This window comes from Syngnathus acus, chromosome 2 (genome assembly GCF_901709675.1).
Source record: "Syngnathus acus chromosome 2, fSynAcu1.2, whole genome shotgun sequence".
Lineage (NCBI taxonomy): Eukaryota > Metazoa > Chordata > Actinopteri > Syngnathiformes > Syngnathidae > Syngnathus > Syngnathus acus.
Genome location: NC_051088.1, coordinates 14,051,516 through 14,070,205, shown reverse-complemented (window position 1 = coordinate 14,070,205; position 18,690 = coordinate 14,051,516). Strand labels below are relative to the sequence as shown.

The window sequence follows — 18,690 nt, the reverse complement described above, 5'->3', positions numbered from 1 at the left end:
CCGCCTCTCATACATCTCAAGGGAAACCTCGCTGATTTGCCGTGTTCAGGAAATGGGGCAAAAAGAACCGCTGTTATGATCACAAGTTATTCTTGTGAGGTAATTCCACTTCACACTTGCAGATCTTGTTAAAAGTGAAATTCTTGTTGTAATTAACATTATAAATGTAAGTGTGACTTCTGAAACTTCACTTCAGATGTGACCTTGCGTGATATGTTACCCAACCATCCACCAAAACATCAAATGTTTTGGCCTCATTATTACTGTAGAAGATGCCACATTATTGAAGATGGCTGAGAAGATGCTTACTCTTGAGCAACTTCTACAGAGGCACAGTGGGAAAGCATCCTGACCAACTCAATCAGTCTGCTAAGGGAACTGTACCGTAAAGGACTGGAAGTCTCTGCAGCGTGTCATTAAAAATGTACAACGCATCTGCGGCGTTGCCCTCACACCACATATATGACAGCCGTGCCACAAGGAGGTCATGGAACATTACCAGACCGCACACATCTCCAACAGATCATTTTCAAATTGATTGTGTGCTCTTTGCTAGTGACGTGCAACTATGGGAATGGCGGTTGCCAGCACATCTGTGAGGAAACAGACCATGGCCCCAAGTGTTCGTGCCACATGAAGTTTGTCCTGCACACGGATGGGAAGACTTGTGTTGGTAAGTCTTAACACCTTTTTGCAAAAAAAATAAATAAACAACAGGAAGAAAATAGAGTAGAATCCCAAATTAGTCAGTATCACATGCCCTCAAGTAAATTCATTTTTTGTTAGATTTGAGTGTATTGTGATGACTTGAAATACAGGCCGTAATCGCTGTGAGCCTTTTCTCCTGATGTGTGATATGCAAGGGTAAAAGGCTACCACCGGCTGTGCATTTCCCTTTGCTGCTGCTCCAATAACCTCTCACTTCCTGCATCTGCTTTGGCTTCTCTTCCTCTTCCTCCTCTTCCTCCTCTTTGCTGGTCAGCTCGAGCAGTACCTCTCAATTTCTGCAGCCATGCAGACAGACACACACCCGCTCTTAGTTCCCGGGTCAATTCCTCCGCTGCTGCCCGTTGGGGATTAACTCATACACCTGACCTAACCTTCCATTGGCATTTATCAGTGTTTGCCTCAGTTGACTTACGTTGAGTAAAAATCATTCAGCTCCCAGAGCATATTGAACCACCCCAAAGGGCAGTTTTATATCAGATGGAACCTTTGGGTGCAGAGCAGTCAAAGCGCAGGCCTTCGTGTGGTTTTTACAGTTGGCCTTGTGGAATTTGCACAGGCATTCGATTTTATGATAATAATAAGTTAAAGCATAGGATGGTTCTTCTTATCTTTATTTGTTAATCCAAGGCTTGTGAATGCAATAGAAACACCTACTTACAGGAGGTACTACTATGCGATTCTTATGGCCTGTGTTTATGTTGGGTCGAACATTGGTTCCCGTTCAGAAGTTTGAGGACATTGCCAAAATTTGATGCCACTATTCCAGAAAAGGTTGTTGTGATGATTCATTGATTTTGGAAGGTGTTTAAGTTGGGAGCTCGGTTTGGCGAGCGGCTGATCCTCCTTACTACCGCAAATCCCATAGAGGCCACATTTACGTCAAGCTCTGGTCAACCAAGCTTCCATTATTGAGAGGCCAACGGGATGCCACAATGTTGACCACAACCTAATTGTACATCTTAGCCAGGCCATTTCCAAAGAAAAGCACATGTGAGCAAATAGGAAGAAAGCAGTTTGTTAAAGATCAGATTACCCGTCAGAGTCAGACTCCACATTTCCTCGACACGCTATTAGTTAATGAAACCTCAGGTAACAAAAACACGCTGCCAGATGAACCCCCGATGAGCTACTAAGTGATGACGCAACTGTGTTTCTACTGTGTAGTAACCGCATCCCTTTAGCATACACAGTAAATGTTTTTTGTTTGTTCTTAAATGAATACATTTCTTAAAATTATGGTAAATTTGACCAAATTCAAAGTTTGCTATAACCTTGGGCAATGATGATCATTTGAATTTCACACACACACTTTAAAAAATAGCATTCCTAAGGAAATAGATTTGATTTGTTTCTGAAATTGTTCCTATTTTTTTTTACCTAAAAACAAGAAAAACATCTTGATAAGTGAGTTTTGCATTTTAAAACGAATCTTTTTACACACTAAGTTACAAAAAAAAGTTCTTTCATTTACTGCTAATTTTAAGATTGCGAAAACCAATGTTAGCATCAGATCCCAGCCAAAGAGCAAGACTTTTTTTAATAGATATTTTAAGCGTAACACCAATTACATAACGTTTAGTTTCAAGGAATAAATTGACTCCTGTTTAAATACGATGGAATTCAAAAAAAGCAAGCATTCAGCAGTCAATGCAAATTGTTGTACTGAATCAAGCTCGGTTGATCCTGCCCATGTTGTCACGAGTGTGCGCCTTAGCTTACGTCAGGCAAGGTTGGGTGTTTGCATCTTATTTCATGAAATACTGACTGTGGGTTCCGTGGCAGACATTGGCCTTCAGGTCATGTCTACTGTCTTTTTAGAAGTTATCTGCCAGTTTACCAGTTGCGTAATATTATGCGTATCCTGCACAGTGTGTGTGCTTTGGTAACTTGTTTTCATACATCCGAATAACTCTTGATTAAGGATGAAACTGTTTGCTTCGTCGCTCTGGTAGAAGTCATAAAAAAAAAAAGATTTATAAATTAGTTTTTAGTTCATTTCATTCAACATCGTGTTTAGTATGAGTATTTCACCAGTTATTTTATTTTCTTACATAACAGAATTTCTTGCCTGTAATATGCAAGTTTTATAGATATTTTTCACTCCAAATAAGAAAATAGGACCAAATTTGAACAAATGCCTATCACATCCAATTTCAAATATTTGATTTCATCAGTAATCCGGTGAGCATTTGCAGAATTCAGATGCATGTCGTCCATCGTTGTCATTTAGATGTCTTTCTGACATGTTTTTTTTTTTGTGGTGTCTCTATATCCATTTTGTTAATACACCAAATCCTGCTCAGCTTGTAAGTGTTCTTGATCCCATTGTGTCTCAACCGGAGTCGTCGTTTGTTTGTCTTTTTAAAGTCAGCTGGGTGTCAGTCAGCTTTTCTTGCCTACACACGCAGACACACACACACAAGCACTTTAAGAAATACAGTATTTGCTCAGTTCGAACCCCACAATCAGATCTTTGATTTAAACCGTCAAAGCCAGGTTTATTTTTGCATAAACTGTCTTGTGTACCATGCTGGTTCAGATGTCAGAAAGGAGTGGCCATCATGTGGAAATGTTCACGCTGTTGGCAAATCATAAACATTCACAAATAGCAGGCAGATGCAGACATGCTCAGGAGTTCAGTCATCTAAAGAGTTGACACACACACACACACACACAAAGTTATCCAAATACCCTCACAAATATACAGCGCATATCGAGCATGCAGACGCACGCATATTGCCCATAACGTAAACACATTTAGCTTTCATTTCAGGTGGTCTTATGTTCATGCTGGCATACTGCAGGCTGTGTGCCCTTTCCCCCTGGCTGCTGATACTTGTTTCTGGATGTTGCATGTTGAGATGGTGGTGGAGGGGGGGAGTGCAGCTTAGGTGGATGTGCATAGTTTGTAGTGTTTATTTCTTTCTCTTAATCTGGCACCACATATAAATGTAGGCAGTAAAGACTCAAAGGTAAGCGCGCTCCAAACCACACATGCGCACTTCCCTGTCACATACTCCATTACATTCAAGTCTGACCGCAAAAGCGAAGATTTGTTCCGATCCAAGTCAGAGAATTATGATAGGGCAATTGCTTTTCCACAGCCACTTGAAACCCAGCCCACTGAGCAAGCCACTATAGAAACAAAGTTGTTTCCTTGTAATGGGCCGACATAAAAAGACAGACAATCTGGCATTACCTGATTTCGCCCCAAAAAAATTGTTAGAATGCTGGTTTTGAATTAATTATAGCCTCATTTATTTATACAAACATTATTTAAAACATTCACTTTATTACTGGTCCCATGAAAGTAAGCATGAAAATGTTACAGCATTTAAGAAAAAACATTCAAACACACTGTTGAGCCTGACCCGGACGTTCAAAATTGAGTCATTTGGAGGTCATGTCGACGTACAAATGTGGTCATGATCTGGTGATACACCGGACGTCGCACGTTTGGTGGGAATTTGAATTGCTACCAATTTGTGTACAGTCGTATTTTTCTCCGTTTTTTCATCGTCTTTCCATGGGCTTGATGTAATTGGTGGCTGGGCAATTATGACCTGCGGACCGATAGTTGTCATTAAGTCCTTTTCAAATGCACTTCCTAACCAGATGTATTAAAAAAAACACCATTTAAAAGTGCTTGCAAGCCTACAAAAAGCAAAAATCCACATATAATTGATGTCTATTGAAATGTAGAAGGAAAATTTGGGCCCTTTGGGAGATTTTTCTGTAAACCCTAAAAAATCTTCAAAAAACCACTGATTAACTTCCAAAATGCATTTGACCATAAAAAACGTGAGTTGTCTCACCCCCGAAAATTTTAAATAAAAATAAACTGGGGTTCCATGATCCTTACTTTCTAAAGATGTGATTGCTTCGGTAGCATGAAATTAAAGAAGAAACATTCACTGTTATAGAGAATTTTTTTTAAAATACTTTTCCCTACCTCTATTTATTTATTTATTTATTATCGAGGGGCCACTCAGTGAAAATGTGGGCACAGGCCACATGCATTTGCCCATCTCTAATCGAACTATTTTATTCCATGTTCACGTCTAATAGCGTGTGGCCCCAAATTTCCACCTCAAAGCCTATCATATAAAAAGCACGTGTTTGCTGACGCTAGTACCTGCAGATAAACCTAATATTGTTGAGAAATTCACAGAATCACAAAAAACTTCTGACACCACAATGAAACATAAAACACAAGTCGTCTCGTCTTTCAGCTTGCAGCACTAACCATTCCTCGCTCTGTCTGACAACGCTCACAATACTCTCGCTTCCCAGCAAACAGCTCAACTTACACACCAAACCACAACTACAATGTGTGTGAAGCATTTATTTGCATGACATGCATGCCGTGCGATAACACCTTTGCCTTGAGATGTCACCTTCAATCGTAGTTCTGTCACGCTGCTGTTGCCAATAAGAATCTTCAAGATGCCAAATGTCATTTTCACCGTTTGTATAATGAGCCAGCTCAGAAGACATAATTCCTCCTCATTATGTTCCTTTTTTGTGCACGTGCTGTGAAGCTCAGATGATTTACGACAAAGAGCAATGCTGCAAGGTTCAAGTGTAACGCGGGACTAAAGTGGTGTTTTTGCAATGTGTGTGTGTGGGCGTGGGTGTGCGTGTGCATGCAGGGGAGAGGAGTGTCCAGTCCCAGGCAGCCCCACAGCTGTTCCCTAATGGTAAATATGTGTTCCTCTGACTCCTCTCTCTAGGGGTACACGGGTGTGGGGAAGGATAGGAAGCTAACCTCACAGACAACTATCAGGCCCACAGGAGGGGCGTCATCCCTATGACCCTTGACCTCTTCTATCTTCCTCTTTCTTCTCTGAATGCCCTTTTTAATAACAACTGTTCCCTGTGTCAAACCGCACCTTTTTCAAAAACACAGCTGCAAATACAGTTCTTCTCGCAAGCGGCAGGAACTTTATAAAAAGATACCGAGGAGATACTCGAAGCCAGGTTGATGTGTTTGCACACGAAGGGTAATTTGCCACGCTCAACCCCCCCCCCATCTTTTTAAATGTGATGCCTTTAAAGACGTTTCTTTGTTTTGATCTGAGTGATCTGAGTGAAATGAAGCTTGCGCTATTTCCAACTCTTAGTGTAAGTGTTCCCCGAATACCATCAGTACAGCCTATTAGCTTCGGCGAAGGAGCCAATAATGAGTCCATGATTGGCACCAATACAAAGGAGGGGAAATAATAAGAAGTACACCATGTGTAGCAGTAGAAGTGGAATTAACTTAATATGGCAAAAAGGTATAGCTGAAGGTGATGATTGAAAGATTTGATTAGTGGACGCTAAATTGCAAGTTTGAGCTAGACTTTTTTTAGACATTTTATAACTTGGCCCATTTGGAGGAAATCGTGCTTCAAAGTTTGAGCATTCATACCTTTGTCGCGTATTCAGTTGAAGATAGGTTGAAAAGCACTTACAAATCATTCTATTTTATTTTTTATTAAAAGATTTTTAGCAGCAGTTGCAGCTCCATTTGATGTATGATGCAAACAAGGTGAAAAAGCAAAAGCTAAATATTTACAGTGTAAAAAGGGCAATTCAATCCAATTAGTGGCACATGTTTTAAGTCAACAAGTACAGCAAACACGGGAGACCTCATGAAACTCAGAGTGGGTAAAGTCTTGCCAGATCAAAGAAGCTCATGTTTTAAATATATCACAACAGGGGCGGTGGGAGGAGGCTCTCTGAGGAGCAGACTGCTCAAGGTAGCCATGGGAGACAACAGCGTGTTTAAGTTCCTACCACCGCACGCGCATCAACAACCACTTTTTCACAATTGAGTTGTCTGATTTATTTCTGGATATTCTGCCCTACTTTCTGCTATTTCTGTCCTAGAAAATAGGAAACATTAAAAAAGCTAGGCTGATTTAGTATCCCGCTTTATCTCATTAATTTTGTGTGTAGATGTAGCCCATGGGAATTAGCTTTTTCTGTTGCACCTCAGGGGAACAGCTTGATTTCTTATCATGTGGTTTCTAACGACAGCTCCGAGACTGATCTGTCTTTCCGTCCTGTTCAGGGTCGCAAGGTGCTCGGGGGTCTACCCCAGGTGACTTTGGGTTGTGTGCGATCCAAACTGCAGCAGCTCAGCTTCAGGCCGACATATTGGGAAATATCTGCCCGTTGTTAATTGCAGGTCCCGACCCGTTGATGCGGCTGGTGTGCATCCAAAACTCACAAAACCCGAGACATTCCATTGCGAGTGCCTTTTCGCCCGTCTTCGCTCAGCCAGAATGTCAGAAATACTTCTTTGCTCTCTTGCTGGAGATGTCTGGCTAAGCGTTTTAGAGGCATGTCCTGACACTGTCTTATCGTCATGTCTGCCAACCGTCTCCGCTCAGCATTTTGCAATTATGTGAAACCACAATGCTGAACTCTGTCCTGAGGGTTGAGGGCAGCGGAATCGACCGGAAGGCCCGCTCTACCCGCTGCTATCGGGTTGCACATCAGGATGTTCAGCCAGTTACGACACTCGACCGAATATTATCAGTAGATTACGAGAATGATCAACTCACTAGAGCGAAGAAAATGCGGTATTGTTTCTCTTGAAGATTTCGTTATCGAGAAACCCAGGGCAGGGCGACCCGCTTCATAACTGTTTGGAATGTTCATTTTTGAGTCAGACGTTCTTGGTCGGGTGTTTATTTTATGTAGCGTGTATCTGATATATTGACGTGTCATGTACAGCCTTCAGCAACAACATGCAATGTTTTCATCTGTTGTCAATGAGACGCCTATTAAACATCAAATGACATCACGCCAAGCACCTGTTTTGCTTGGATGCATCACTTGTGCCGTGTAGCTAAGCATTTTTTTTTTTGTCCGTGCCGTTTGTTTGTTTTTGTGAAGGTGAATAATGTTAGCAATTGCTCCAGTTTGATCCTCATTTGAAATTACGGTGCTTGATTTCACAACCAGCAGTAAAGAACAGAGTAGATGAGGAGTTACCTCCAATTAAAGTTACTTTTGTTTGTTTGACCTTAGACGACTTTAAAAAAAGCTGTTTGCTCACATTCAGGCTTCTTTGAGGGCACAATGCTTTTCCTCTGCTGTTACTGGAAATCACTGTGAAATTTGTTTCCGGCTCATCCCAGTCACACCGAACTCTGCCACCCAGGCTTGACCCCCCCCCAATCAGCCTGGCCATGCAGCAACCAGGTAGCTGAAATTGTTATTTCTTCCCCCAAGCACCTGGAAGATTTTGTTACAATCAGACCGAAACAGGAGCCACCTCAGAAACCTCGTTTCGCTGTGTTTGCAACAGGGCATGACTTTATTGCTAACCATTTGCATTTTTACTATTAACCATTATCGCTCCACCGTCATCATTCAGCATCTGCATCCCAACTTCTTCCAAGTTCTGTCGTTTCTGTGTACAACTCAAACCTCTTCAGTGCTTCTCCTCTTCCTTTTCTTCTGACACAAAAAGCTATTTGAATCTAACAGTGGGCTCAGAGACATAAGTAGGTCAGAGCAGCATCGTTGATTTTGATGGCCGTTGTCTGTTTCCCCGCAGAGACCTGCGCAGTGAACAATGGTGGCTGCGATAGCACGTGTCACGATTCAGTGACTGGAGTTCGCTGTAGCTGTCCTGTCGGCTTCACGCTGCAGCCGGACCGCAAGACCTGCAAAGGTGACTTTTCGCTCGTGTTTAATATGCAGCCGCGCATTGGACTCATTTAGTGGCGTGTGGGATTTGATTATGCATTTCAACCAAATGGCTTTGTATTGAATCAATCACAGCAGTGAACACAGCAAGGACACTTCATTAATTGAATTGGTAGCGAGGAAATCGACCTTCCAGTCTCCAGATCAAATTATTATAGACGCAGATTCTATTTAGGTTTCATTAGGTAACATGTGGCATTGTTTGACAGTTTGTCCTCAACTCTAATCCTTCACGCATACATTTCAAGACATTTAGGCCAATTCGAGACTTGCTTGCTTGTGGTCCAACATGACTGCGCAGAACGTGGTCCATAATTACACGGTTGAGAACTATGCTTGTACCCCCAGGTGCCAAGCCAGAAAATTTAATTCTGAGTATTTTTATTTTTTTCCCAGGAATTTATTTCCACATTTAGCCCGGTCCCCTGCAGTAAACATCGGTTATCACTGAATTTCTATCAGAATTTTCTGAAGAGTTTAATTTTCTAACCCCCACCACCACCACCACCACCCCAAGGAAAAAAGTTTAGCTCCGCCAATGTTGTGACATCCCAGTAATTCAGCCCTTCAGCCTAACCCCTAAATTTCTGCTCCATCTGCTAAGTTTTTACCCAAATGAAGTTTTGGAAAACAGTTCAACTCGTTCATGGACAGAGGCGTTTAACGACTGTCATTTTGCATTCCTAAAGAATGATCATTCGTGGTCCGTGGAGTCCCTCCAACTCGGTGTTTGAAAAGTTATCCTTTCCACAGCAAGCCAGGCTGGTGCAGGCTTAATAACCCTTCTTGCATGAAGCCTTCTCGAATGAGAGGCAAAACATCTTCTAAAACAATCAATACGGTCCAGTTTCAATCATTTGGGTGCCTCGAGGATCAGATGAGCAAGATGAAAGAGAGGCACAGCTCGTCTAACAAACCAAAGTGATTGTCGCTTTCAAGACTATCAACGATGGTTATTTGAACAGTCTCTAGATGCACTCTCCCTTTCAGTTTCAGTAGTTTTTGTCACGGTACCAGCTTTCCAAGTCAAAAAGTCTTATTTATATGAACGCTAACAGAATAAAATAAGCATTATATCAGGATACCGAGGAAACAAATATTTTACCGAAAGACAGTGAGAAGACACAGTGTCCAAAAAAAATCATTTTCCTACAGCTTGGAATCGCACACTAACTAACACCAAAGTCCATCTTCTGCTGTTAGTTTGGTTTGAGAGGAAAGCGCAGGAAAATAAACGTGGGTCCTTGTGGGTCGGCCACTTCTGAAGAGTGGAAAAGATGATCAAAACGTATTTGGAATAATTATTCAAGATGGACCCGAATGAGTTCCAAGGCAAAACACCATCCAGACAGAGATGGACACATGATATATTGATTGGGTATTGGCTGAAGAAATAAAGTGCCCACTAATCAGAAGAAGATGGCTAATGAGGATTTGGAGGCCTGGCTCAATCGTTAAAGCCAAATGGATTCTGCTTGCAGTATTTTCTGATTAAAGAGATAGCATGTTAAATGTAAGTATGACGTACCATGAACACACTGCCAATTTCTGTGTCTTAAGAATCCAGACTTTCAGTCCTGGAAAAATACATATTTTTATTTATTAAAAAAATCTCGTGGGTCTGAAAATGATACTTTCAATTAGGGCTGTGGTGGCCTTCAAAAAAACTTTGACTCTTGACATAAATTCCAAATTCTAATTTTAATTCACTCATAGCAAATGACAATGGTTAAAATCCAAACATGTTAAGCTTTTTTTTTGGGTTCCCACCTTCTGGTATTTGGTTTCTTCCTCCTAATAACAAACAAGCTTTAAAACGGTTTATTTCTTCCCAGCATTTTTCCCCTAACATTAACTTATAAGTATTAGTCATTAAAAAGTGCATCCTCTTTGAGAAATGTACCTTTCGTCAAAACATGCATGTTAAATGTGATTCTTAATAAATTACCGTTTTAAATGTTCAATAGTCATATCATAAAATGAGCCGTCAAACCTCATTCTCGCAAATTTTAAATTATTGGATACAATGGCTTTATTGCCATGACCTACTTTCAATGTAACTTTTGTTTGTTTGCTTTTTTTCACTGAATGAAACAAAAATATTTTTCTTATAGCATGGAATGAAATACACTTCCTGATTTGAGATTTTTGTTGTCAACTTTTGTAATTACAAATGTTTGTCCCATATTCCAGAAAGCGGATAGATATTTTTTAGTCATATTTATTCCAAGGTAAATCATAAGGACATCACTTAATCAGGTATCTGCATAGCTCTCTCATTGCAAGTTCCGCTTTTGTCATATTGTCATATGTGACCTCTCCTGTCGTTGTTTTCCCTCTCGCAGACATTGATGAGTGCCGGCTTAACAACGGGGGTTGTGACCACGTGTGTCGGAACACAGTGGGCAGCTTTGAGTGCAGCTGCAAAAAAGGTTACAAGCTGCTGACCAACGAGAGAACGTGTCAAGGTAGGGAGATGCTTATATGTGTGCCTTCACTTCACGAATGCGGCAATGAAACAATTACAAAAAAGGATTTGGTATTTATAATTGAAAGCACACATACTTGTGCATTCACGGAGCACAAAAAAACGTCTGCACATAGGTGTGGGAAATTACGGTCTCCATTTCTAAAACCTCTCCTTGTTGGATAAATGAAGCCACCTCAAGAACATCTGGTAGAAGACAGCAAGCAGGCTGAAACTACTCAGATGAGTTCTGCCTCATGCCGAGTCGAAAAACGCAAGACATGCCACGTTCTTTAATCTTCTGCTTTTTACTCGTGTGGTCAATCACGCTGCCGCCTGGTTCGCATCAGCATCTTGCATTTGCTTTCCAGCACAACCAGATAAACATCATATGTGTGAAAAGAAAACAGCGTGTCCCTTCGTGTGCTTTTTGTCACTTCAAATCTATTTTGGGTACAAGGCGTTTTCTCTTGTTACTTGGAAGCCTCATAATGATAAGTGAGAAAACGTGCAAAGCTTTTTATTTAAAAAAAAAAAAAAAAAATGAAAAAGCTTTTCAAAAATTGTTCTCAGGAGTAAAAATAAGGAGATTAACGGAGATTATCTGAAAAATTCTGCAAAGGAGCGAGGCCAGATTTACACTCTGAGTGTGACCTGTGCTGCAGTATGTCGACGCTGAGGCATTAAATACACTTAAATAGCAGTTTAGCGTCTCTCGCTCTCTCGCTCTCTTACTCTCTCTCTCTCCCCCTCTCTGGGGTGTTGAGATGCGCCAACTGAATGCTAAAGTTATCTTGGTTTAAACAGTCACGGTGCTTCCTCGCCGTCAGTGGACCGTGGCCCATATATCAGGATGGGGCATGTCTGCTGAACCAGGGCCAGCATTCCAAACTCAACACCCCCCTGTGTTATCGTCTGCTTCTGCCTTCTAATCCACATGAGGGCGGTCCGGGACACGTTCTTTGCATCCCGTGACGTCTGTAACGGCACTCTTAAATGGCATTACCTCACTTTTTTTTTTAGGTGTTTTATAGATTTGATGATTTGATGCCATATTATAATTTTCATCAGTCTTCGGGCCTCGTAGAAGGAGGCTAATGTTTCCGTTTTAGTGATGTTGCCCTGCCCAGGTCGTGCATACTTCACCTGAACTGACTGGTAAATAAGGGTTGCGCGAGTCCCAGCTGTCTTAGAGCGGAGACTCGGCAGCACACATTACATAATGATAAGTTACGCATCGACATCCCCTATTGCAACACCGGATTCAGTCAGCACTTTAAATCCCAACATGGCATAGCTTGCGCAGTTGTGCTGAGTGCAAATAAAGCTTGATAATCCTAAAAGAAATCCACACAGAAACACAAAATTTGACTCTGGTTCTCTGCGGCTCATCATCTCCACCAATCCTTTCACTGCGATGATTGTACGACACTTTACAGACAATAATGTCAAGGTATACCTCCAAAGCAAATATTCAATCGGTGCTTTGGCGCACTTGTCACCTGTAACCAACCTTTCAGAATACCAAGGCAAGGCAGCTAGCTTTATTTGTAGAGTGCATTTCTTATACAAGGTAACTCAATGTGCTTCCGTTGATTTAAAGTACATTTAAAAGCAAGTCAAAAGAGTCAAAGACAGTTCAAAGCAACATGAAGAAATAAAAGTAGCTTACTAACAAAACATACGGTGCAAGAACAGAAATCTAAGGAAATGCATTGCAAAACCTGACAACCTGGATTTGAAAACATTTTCATTTGGGGCTGACTTCACTTCGGTTGGCAGTTTATCCCATTTGCATGCAGCATAACGGCTAAATGCTTCTTCACCATGTTTAACTCTTTTCATTGTACATATGATGCCAAAGTGAACAGCTTATCAAAGTTGCAAACATGTTATGGGAGCATTTGTCGTACACAGCATTCGGAGAAATGTTTTTGAGCAGATGTCACACTCGTGTTATACGTTGACATGAGGTGCGTTGCAATCTCTGGACTCTTTGTATCTTTTTGATGGAAAAGAAAAAGACTGACAGGTGCTCAGAGGGAAGAAAGAAAACTCACTTGGCCACCTATTATCAGCTGACACCTGCCACTGCCGCTCACCGTTTCCAAAGGTTTTCAATTCCATTTCGCATCAAAATGAAAAACTTAGTTACTGCAGGGGGGACAATCAAAGCAACAGACGTGGGAGCAAAAGTACCAAGCTTGGTTGTTGTTTTGATGTGGCCCATTGAAATGCATGATAAACAATACAAAGAGTGTCCTGCTGTTTGTGATTTTTGGGTGATGGCAACATTTCTAACTGTCTCTCTTTCCATCTTGTGCAGACATTGACGAGTGCTCCTTTGACCGCGCCTGCGACCATTTCTGTGTCAACTCTGCAGGAAGCTTTCAGTGCCTTTGTCACAAGGGCTACGTCCTTTACGGCTTGGCGCACTGTGGAGGTGAGCCAGCGACGCTTTTTTTCTTTCTTTTTTTTTTTAAATCTCCTGTCTATCACATTTCCTTTTCCTCTTCAACACCTCAATGAGTTTCTGTCAGGAAGAAGCAGAGTGATTTATTTAAATTCATAAAAAGGTGTTAGCATGTTGAAACCTTCTGCACGCCATGTCAGCTTCAATATGTATAAACGTGAAGGTATGCCAGATGCCCTGGTTGCCCTTGAAGAGACTCTTAAGTATTCTTTTGAAAGGCTGGGAAAAAAAACAATGTTTTGTAATTAGATTAGTCTGAGAAGCTCTCGAGTCTTAAGATCTCTCAACCAACAATTCAACCTGATTTTTTATTACCATGGTTTCAGGGTGTAAAGTCTTTACACCGAGCGACTCATTAATCTCAATGTCACCACATTGAGAATATCAACATAAAAAAAAGTCCCTTCGTGCAACCGCATCTAAAGACAAAATGTAACTAAATGCTGGCTGTGATGGATTACCCAGCTCAAGCTGGTTTAAGTCTTTGCAAGTTGATTTCCAAATCGACTCAAATGAGCAGAAACAGGTGGCTGCCCGGAAGGCAGGAAATCAATCTAAGATTACGCTACACTTGGCAGCGATGTAAAGCATAGGTGATTTGTGCTGTAGTTAATGGACTTGAACATCATTTCAAAAATGCGTTAGGCTACTTCACTTCAAGGTGGAGCGTGACCTATGACACTCTAGTCTGTGGACCAGATAGGCCACGGAATAAGCTCTGAAGGATGGGTGTGTCACAGCTCCCTGACATGTGGTAAGAGGCCTGCTTGAGCACATCAGGCGCCCCGTTGAGTTTGTGCATATCGCCGCTGACAATCTTCCGCTGTCTCTGAAGCCTCAGGGCCTCACTCACTTGCATTGCAGGCGAGACAGTGTGAAGATTAAGTATGGGATTTTTTTGAATGGGTTAAATGACGTTTGACACACAGTATACTCAGTGCAAAGTCCAAACGAATCATGCACTACAAAAAACACAACATTTAAAAACATTTAAGAGCTTGAAAGCGTGCTATGAGCACCCCCCCGACCCAAATCAGACTTTCGGGTATTTTCCAAATTTCCAGGAATTTTTTCACACATTCAGTGTTTTCGGAAGAATTTCTTGGGTTTGTAAAAACAAAAAAAAAAGTTTTGCAAACACCTACTTGTCTTTTTCACATTTTTTACCTCGCTTATTTGCATTCCTGAACCTCAGTGTTTTTCTTCTCCTGTCTAATAATGGCTATCGACGCACACTTTGTGGTGATTTCGAAGCAGCCGTTATTTCTCCGTAGTGAATCTAAGATTATCCATACGACCTTGTGCTCCCAAATCTTGTGCGTATCGAGCATTTATACAAATGAATCAATGTTATACTAAGCACTATCTGGGAGGTTCTTGTGCTACATATGAAGGTACCATTCCCTCTGTGTAAAATGTGTACTGCTCTCACAAAGCAAAATTTCTTTTTTTTTTTTGAGGAAATAAAAGCACTGACAATATATTTGTTGGGCTTTTTCTCTCGTGATGGACTGACCTGACCAACATAAAGCACGTTCTGCCATTGTTTAGAACGCTGGTGATGAATGGCCTTTTATCACCGCTGTCTGAACTATTAGATAACCCTGAAGATTTATTGAGCTCCCCCCAGTGTACATCCTCACTCGACGCTCATAACTAAGCTTCGCTTGCTCCCGCTGTGCTTCATCAACCCCGAAAATATCGCAGAGGGCCTGGCTCGGTGTTTTAACAACAGGTCGGCACTCGACAAACCCAATCAGGTCGGCGACCTGCTGTCGAGTATTGTGCCGTGACCTGTCAGCATTCTTCCCAAGTGAGACTTTGTTTACCGGAACAATCAGCTTGCTTTTTTGCTTATCTGCTAAGAAAATACACTCAGTGCCATTTTAAAATGTTCCAGGTCTCATACGCAGAGCACAAATACATTCCTGGCATGTGTGTGTACTCATTAATATTGATTTATAAGCCAAAATCAAAGGCAAGAACTCCCTCTCTTTCACTACTTCAACAATGGTAGCAACAGATATTTGCTAAATTTGTCAAAACATCACAATTCCATGAAGTCAGTCCCTCTCGCTGGTGTAGGCATTGATTCCACATTTCAATTTGTCTTTTCTACTGTCTTTGTTCCTCTTGACTTGTCTGTCTGCGTAAAAAGGAAAAAGGCCTAAGGAGATTCGCAGAAAGGTCAGCGGAGATCTATTTGATTGTATTTCAAGGATGGAAAGGAATAAAAGAAGTCGAAACAACAGTTTCTGGCAGATGAGCAGCGTTCCATCAGATATTCATTAGAGTTTTTCGTCCTTTAAATCGGGTGCTTTGATGCGGAGGGTAAGCAGCGCATCTCTCGCCATGTTTCCAAGGCGTTCTGAGCGACACATTGGCAGACTGCGCTTGATGAAGTCATCATCCTCTTCGGGGAATGAAGACCATACTTCATTTTGGTTTGTTTTTTTGACTCGGGCTGAGCGATTGAACGAGATGAGCAGGAGCGTTTCATTTCAACAGTCAGCATCATTAATCACTGACATTATCTCTGTCTCTATCAGTTACTTTGATTCTTTATTTTATTCTTTCTCTTGACCTGGAAACCGTCCTAGTAGGTCCTGGAAAAAAAATGTCTCCAAATGTTTGTACCTCCTCACCATTTCTTTTTTTTTTTTAGTGTTTGTAGCCCTGCTTGTGTTAGCGAGCGGGATATCGGTCTTCCTCACTGCGATGTTTTGACCAATAAATTGAAAGTGGACTCTGTGGACTGCAACGGTGCAAACACATTCCATCTATCCATCCATTTTATATACCACGCTCATCATGTTCAGGGTCACGGCAGGGCCTGGAGCCTGTCCCGGTGACTCCACCCTAGGCTGACAGTTAAAGCAATATACTGAGACTGGATTTACACTTTACACTCCAAGTGCTGCGATTCCATTTTATTTTTATTTTTTTTGGGTGTGTGTGAATTGACCGCGTGCAAGCTAAGTGAAAGTAGTAAGTAAAACATCTAAGTGATAAGAGCCACTGGACAATCCACACACAGCTATTCTTTGGTCTTCCTCAAATGTCAGATGGACCTGTGGGACGAGCAATGCACTAACAATGATGCACCCTTAAAATAAAACGGTTTTGTTTTGTTTCTCCAAAAATTCAATCTCTGATTATAATCATTTATTCACCTTTAGTTTTAAAAACAAACAAGTTTTGCTTTTCTTCTTTCTATCTCCTTATTCCTCCAAAACCAAACAAGCTTTGTAACAAAGCAATATCGTGTCTCAACTTCCACAGAAATATATATTTTTTTATGTTCTTTGCAGGTAAAAATAGTAAAAAGGTGGACAGTGATAACCACTCCTTAATAAATTAATACATTTATATTTAGGTAGTTTGACTCAAAGGTTTCCAATACGTATGTCAATAAGTCACTGCTTTGATTGCCTTTCCCTGGAAAACACACAGAAAATAATGTGACAATAGTTCCACTCATCGTGGCTGCTTCTGAAGATAGTCTATTAAAAAAAACAGACAGCACCAAACAGAGAGGTTGGAAAAGTCCCTATTTTAGCAACGTTGACTGTTTAAACTTGCTCCTCACTGTCAGCAGTTGTTAGAACAAGCGAGAACTCATTTGAACTAGAGAAGCCACTAAAAAAGAAAACACTTCAAAAAAATAAAACCTTTCTGAGCAATAGACAATCAATAAAAATGACTTATCTCTAGCTATAATGTCGTGACGGTGATCTATTTCTCCCCCTTGGATGAAATGCAAAACACTTTTCTGTAATCCAAGGCCAATCAATGTCTCCTATATTTTTCAGATATTGATGAATGCAGTATAAATCGAGGAGGATGTAAATATGGTTGCATTAACAGTCTGGGAAGCTACGAGTGTACCTGCCCACCTGGATACAAGTTGCACTGGAACAGAAAAGACTGCATTGGTACGTAGCAACACTGCCCTCTAGTGGTAAAAAGCAATTTGTGTTTTCCCAGCTCTATTTCAACGCGTTATTTTGCATCATTGTTTGGTATGTCCTCCACTGTCTTGTCACCTCAGAGTTGGTGAAATGCCCTCCCGGCCTTATGGCCCCTAAGGCTACTCTGACCTGTAGCAAAACGGGCAAGAAGGAGAGCTGCTCGCTCACTTGTGCCTCCAAGGCACATTATCTGGCAGGTATGAATGAATGCATAGCTGCAAGCTTCAAATATGTTTGATTGTGTTTGACAACTACTCATTTAAAAAAAGAAATCTTTGTTTCAATTTTGCTTGTGTGTCTTCTAAAAGAGTCCGACAACAGCTACTCAGTGAGTTGCGGCATCCCCATCGTCCGAGGGAAGTCTCCTGTTCGGCTCAACTCCAGCAGCAGTCAGAGCTGCATAGGTGCCAACCATCAAATCGTTTACTTTTGTTCGATGTTTGGCCTCCTACTCACATCTTTGTCTGTAGAGACTTTGGCGCCGCCAGTGAAGCAGACGGCGTCTTTCAAGATTAAAAATGCCAAATGCCACCTGCATCCTAAACTGACTGGCAGGACGGAAGACAGGGGGCGGACCCTAGGACCAGGTCTGCCCTTATTTGGATTTGTCAATACATTTATCAACATGCCATTGGCTGACTGACTGTGAGGCTATTTTTTTGCAGGAAGTGGTCAGCCGTGCAGTAACTGCCTGGTGACATTTGTCAATCTCAAATGTGACTCGTCAAAGAAAACAAAAGGGCGGCGTGCTCGCAACCCTGCTAACAAAGAGGTAACACGCATAACTTTGGAGCTGGAAGCAGAGGTCAAAGCTGGAGACACAACAGGTCAGTCTTGCCATGTAACGACGATGACGAGCAGCCATTTTAATGTGCGTTTGTCTTCATAGATGTAACTGCTTGAAATGATTTTCTTTTCCCATGCCAGGGAGTTGTAACCTCAGTTGCCTCAGGCAACGTATGGAGAAGCAAGTTAAGACCTACATCAAGGCTCTAAAGAAGTCCATCAACCAAGAGCGCTTCCTGATCAGAGTTGCCGGTTTGGAGTATGAGGTGGCCCAGAAACTTCCGCAGGCCTCTCCCGTTCAAGAGAACTGCGGCCCAGGCTCGGAAAAGGACAGTGGCCGATGCGGTAAGAATTCACCTCATTCACTTTCCTTAACTTTGATCACAAAATGAAAGGCAAACATTTTGTGATGTAATGAGCATCATTTAGTATCCATGTAGCAATTTGAAAATAATTAATTGTGATCCGTTTAACATATTTCTTCAAAGGCTCAGTTTATCAAAAAATAACTTTTTTGCTGATGCAAACTATACAAGTTTAAGTTGTAATATCAGCAG

The 18,690-nt window shown here is 41.4% G+C and overlaps 1 protein-coding gene across 5 annotated transcripts in view; it reads left to right on the top strand.

Annotated features, from left to right (window-relative positions):
* Positions 1 to 18,690, top strand: part of scube3 (signal peptide, CUB domain, EGF-like 3) — a 58,676-nt gene that overhangs the window by 35,211 nt on the left and 4,775 nt on the right. For 2 of the 5 annotated variants that reach the window (XM_037264703.1, XM_037264695.1), the window contains exons 6-16: positions 557 to 673; positions 5,358 to 5,429; positions 8,285 to 8,401; positions 10,782 to 10,904; positions 13,230 to 13,346; positions 17,189 to 17,311; positions 17,428 to 17,544; positions 17,656 to 17,751; positions 17,818 to 17,934; positions 18,013 to 18,174; positions 18,275 to 18,478. In XM_037264703.1, coding sequence (XP_037120598.1) covers positions 557 to 673; positions 5,358 to 5,429; positions 8,285 to 8,401; positions 10,782 to 10,904; positions 13,230 to 13,346; positions 17,189 to 17,311; positions 17,428 to 17,544; positions 17,656 to 17,751; positions 17,818 to 17,934; positions 18,013 to 18,174; positions 18,275 to 18,478 — 1,365 coding nt within the window. The remainder of the gene's footprint in view (positions 1 to 556; positions 674 to 5,357; positions 5,430 to 8,284; positions 8,402 to 10,781; positions 10,905 to 13,229; positions 13,347 to 17,188; positions 17,312 to 17,427; positions 17,545 to 17,655; positions 17,752 to 17,817; positions 17,935 to 18,012; positions 18,175 to 18,274; positions 18,479 to 18,690) is intronic. The other 3 variants (XM_037264712.1, XM_037264727.1, XM_037264719.1) reach the window with 3 other exon arrangements.